General features: G+C 35.1%; 1 protein-coding gene across 1 annotated transcript; it reads left to right on the top strand.

The window, feature by feature from the left end:
- The first annotated feature begins 54 nt into the window (after nucleotides 1-54).
- LOC109588902 (integrin beta-1-B-like) lies at nucleotides 55-2482 on the top strand. The gene is made up of 6 exons (XM_020005002.1): nucleotides 55-78; nucleotides 648-771; nucleotides 1086-1217; nucleotides 1433-1545; nucleotides 1606-1662; nucleotides 2258-2482. The coding sequence occupies exons 1-6, from the start codon at nucleotides 55-57 to the stop codon at nucleotides 2357-2359; spliced, it is 552 nt and encodes a 183-aa protein (XP_019860561.1). The 3' UTR covers nucleotides 2360-2482.
- The last annotated feature ends 472 nt before the right edge of the window (nucleotides 2483-2954 follow it).

Genomic DNA, 2954 nt, shown 5'->3' with positions numbered 1-2954 from the left:
GGAGCACCACTGCGGGTTGCCATTTTACCAACCCTCCAATATCCATACAATACAATGTCTGAGAGCATTAATATGAAGGTACATATACAAAATAAAGGTAATGTACATGTACTTGGTATCATTAATTTGTGTCACATGAGGATAGTTAGCCTGACTAGTATCATTGTATCCTGCTGGGTTCACTAGTGGCTATTACTACTAGTGATACTAAGAGCACTTATCTATGCATTCTTTGTTAACCAATCCATATACATGTTGTGTAGAAAGTTTGAGTGGATTCTAATCGCAATTGGATTTTTTGTGAATTTTTAAAACTACAAACCTACCAATACATTGATCAGTATCGCAAGTTTAGGAAGCAGGTATAGTTATCATTAGGTTATAGTATAGGTATTGTATAGTAGAAATAGAAAGTACTGTATAGCGGGATTTATTGACGAAGGTTTTATTTTGACGAGTTGACGATTTAAAATAAAACGTCAAATTTAATAACCGTCAAAAATTTTGTACTTTGTGCCACGTGTACGCGAGAGCTGATCTCTCCCTCCCTCCCTCCCTCCCTCCCTCCCTCTCTCTCTCTCTCTCCTTCCCTCTCTCCCTCTCTCTCCCTCTCCCTCTCTCTCTCTCCCTCTCTCTTACATATCAAGGTTTGTGCCAGGTCCTGCTCATTCCTCTCCAGCTGTGTCCGTTGTCATATTGAGCAGAATTGTCCCTCGAGTTGTGATCATGTGAGCATTGTATCACCTAGCGAACACAATAATACTGATGAAGGTAATATAATAATAATAATAATAATAATAATAATAATAATAATCAATAATAATAATTATTATGTTCCTTGTTTCGTATTTTATGATAATAATAATAATAATAATAATAATAATAATAATAATAATAATAATAATAATAATAATTCTAAATTCTACAGTAGTACGTTACCCAATAATTATTCTATACTTCATGTCCACTACATAGCAATAAAACCACCACTACTGATGCTCTAAAATATTAAAAATAATAATTATAATTATTGTAAATGATACACTAGCTGTTCACTTTTGTCTCTGCTAATTCCTCTCTTCCAGAACTAAGGACCTGCTCCATTACAGAGGACAACTGTGAGGTCACATATCAAGTAGGAGTCTATGTCCTTGGAACCGAAGGGAATATAATGGTCATCTTCGATGAGACACAGAGTGACATCAACGACTGGAGTGGTAAGAAATACTGTGCACTATGAAGTCCTAATTCTGCATATATTAATTCTAATAATTAAAACAAATTTAGAAAGAGATTTGTACTCATAAAAACAGTAAAAATTAAATATTAATAATCTATCATTAATTTTAAAAATAAAACTGTTACAATAGTACATGCAGATCCAAATCTCGTTCATCGAAGTGCTATTATAAATTTATTTTCTTTACTGTAGCTGGTTGTAGCTCCTCCTTTCCAATATTTGTCATTCCGCTAGTGGTTACAATAGGAATCATACTGCTAGCAATCATTGTAATAGCACTCTGGGTTGCAATGAAGTATCTGATTGTAAGAAAGATAGAAATAATATTATTATAGTGTCATTATTATCATTGTTACTTTATGTAGGAATATTTAGAGTTTAGGGCATGGAAGAAAAGCCAAGAGGACGAACTGTGGAACACTGTAAGAGAAAAAGAGGCAGAGAGAGAGAGAGAGAGAAAGAAAGAAGAAATAATAATAATAACTAAAAATTTGTCATTTTGGCAAATCTCTCATGCTATAATAAATTCAGCATTTTAGCATGCTCATGTAACTGTAAATTCATCAAATGTAGAAGCCACCAAATTACATGTAGACCTACATGACAGTCTAAAATAACTTCCACTATAATATCATAGGCGCCGGAACAGGGGGGGCAGAGGGGGCTAAAGCCCCCCCAGTCTTGAAACAGGAGGGGCTGAGCCCCCCCAGAAATTCTCTGCAACTGACTAACAAAGATAATAAAACTGACTTTTATAAATAAAATTAGACCTGCAGTCATCATCTCTTCATTTTATTTAAAGAAAAAGACAAGAAAACTACTCTAAATCCAACAATAGAAGATTAGCACCATTTTTTGTAAAATTAGCAGCCATTTTTGTATAAAACCACACCCATTTTAATAACTTAATTGATGTTCAGCCCCCCCAAAATAAATTTTGTTCTGCCGCCTATGTATAATATATGTAGTACATGTACATGTACAATAACCTCGATCTCTCTCTCTCTTTCCCTATAGAGTGGGGACAATCCATTATTCGTTGATCCTACCACGAGTCATATTAATCCGAAATACAGGCCACGCACTACAGTCCAAGTGGTGGGCGGAGAAGATGACTAGATCTCACAATCTATGATTCTATATATTCAACTGATAGAATTTTAAAACTTTATATACTTAACTGTAATCTGTAGCTATCATATACACAATAACAACAAAAGTACTATAAGATTGTATTCATGATATGAAGTGAAGGGAGGAGGCAGTTTTGCCGGTTTGTTTATCCCAGTAACTGTAATCCAATTTGCCGGAAGTGAATGCCAACAATTGACATATAATCATGAGGTGGTGTGACTGAAATATTGTCCCACCACACATCTTCGTGATATTTTGAAGAAAGATGGCCAGTATGACCCAAAATTCCAAAAAAGAAATTGTTTTCAATGAAGAAGAAATCAAGTTTATCAAAGAACCCCCTTGTCAGACAAAGTGTACCATTTGCAAATCTCTGATGTTGGAAGATGTCTACCAAACCACCTGTTGTGGATTGCTCTTATGTGCTACCTGCAATAGAATGTATAAGGAAACTGAAACTAATGACCATTGTTTTCATTGTGGAAGGGATGGTTTCGAGTCAAACCCTGATAGGAATGCCAGGCGTCTGATCCAAGCACTTACTATTCATTGTCCTAATAAAAAAAAGGGCTGCCCGTGG

This window comes from Amphimedon queenslandica, unplaced genomic scaffold, assembly GCF_000090795.2.
Source record: "Amphimedon queenslandica unplaced genomic scaffold, v1.1 AMPQUscaffold_11781, whole genome shotgun sequence".
In the NCBI taxonomy this organism is placed as follows: Eukaryota; Metazoa; Porifera; class Demospongiae; order Haplosclerida; family Niphatidae; genus Amphimedon; species Amphimedon queenslandica.
This window is presented reverse-complemented; position numbering and strand designations above follow the sequence as displayed.

Coding starts and splice junctions, on each gene's coding strand:
- LOC109588902 (XM_020005002.1), top strand. CDS start 55: ATGTCTGAGAGCATTAATATGAAG. Junction 1,218..1,432: donor TGACATCAACGACTGGAGTG/GTAAGAAATACT, acceptor TCTTTACTGTAG/CTGGTTGTAGCTCCTCCTTT. Junction 1,546..1,605: donor TTGCAATGAAGTATCTGATT/GTAAGAAAGATA, acceptor TACTTTATGTAG/GAATATTTAGAGTTTAGGGC.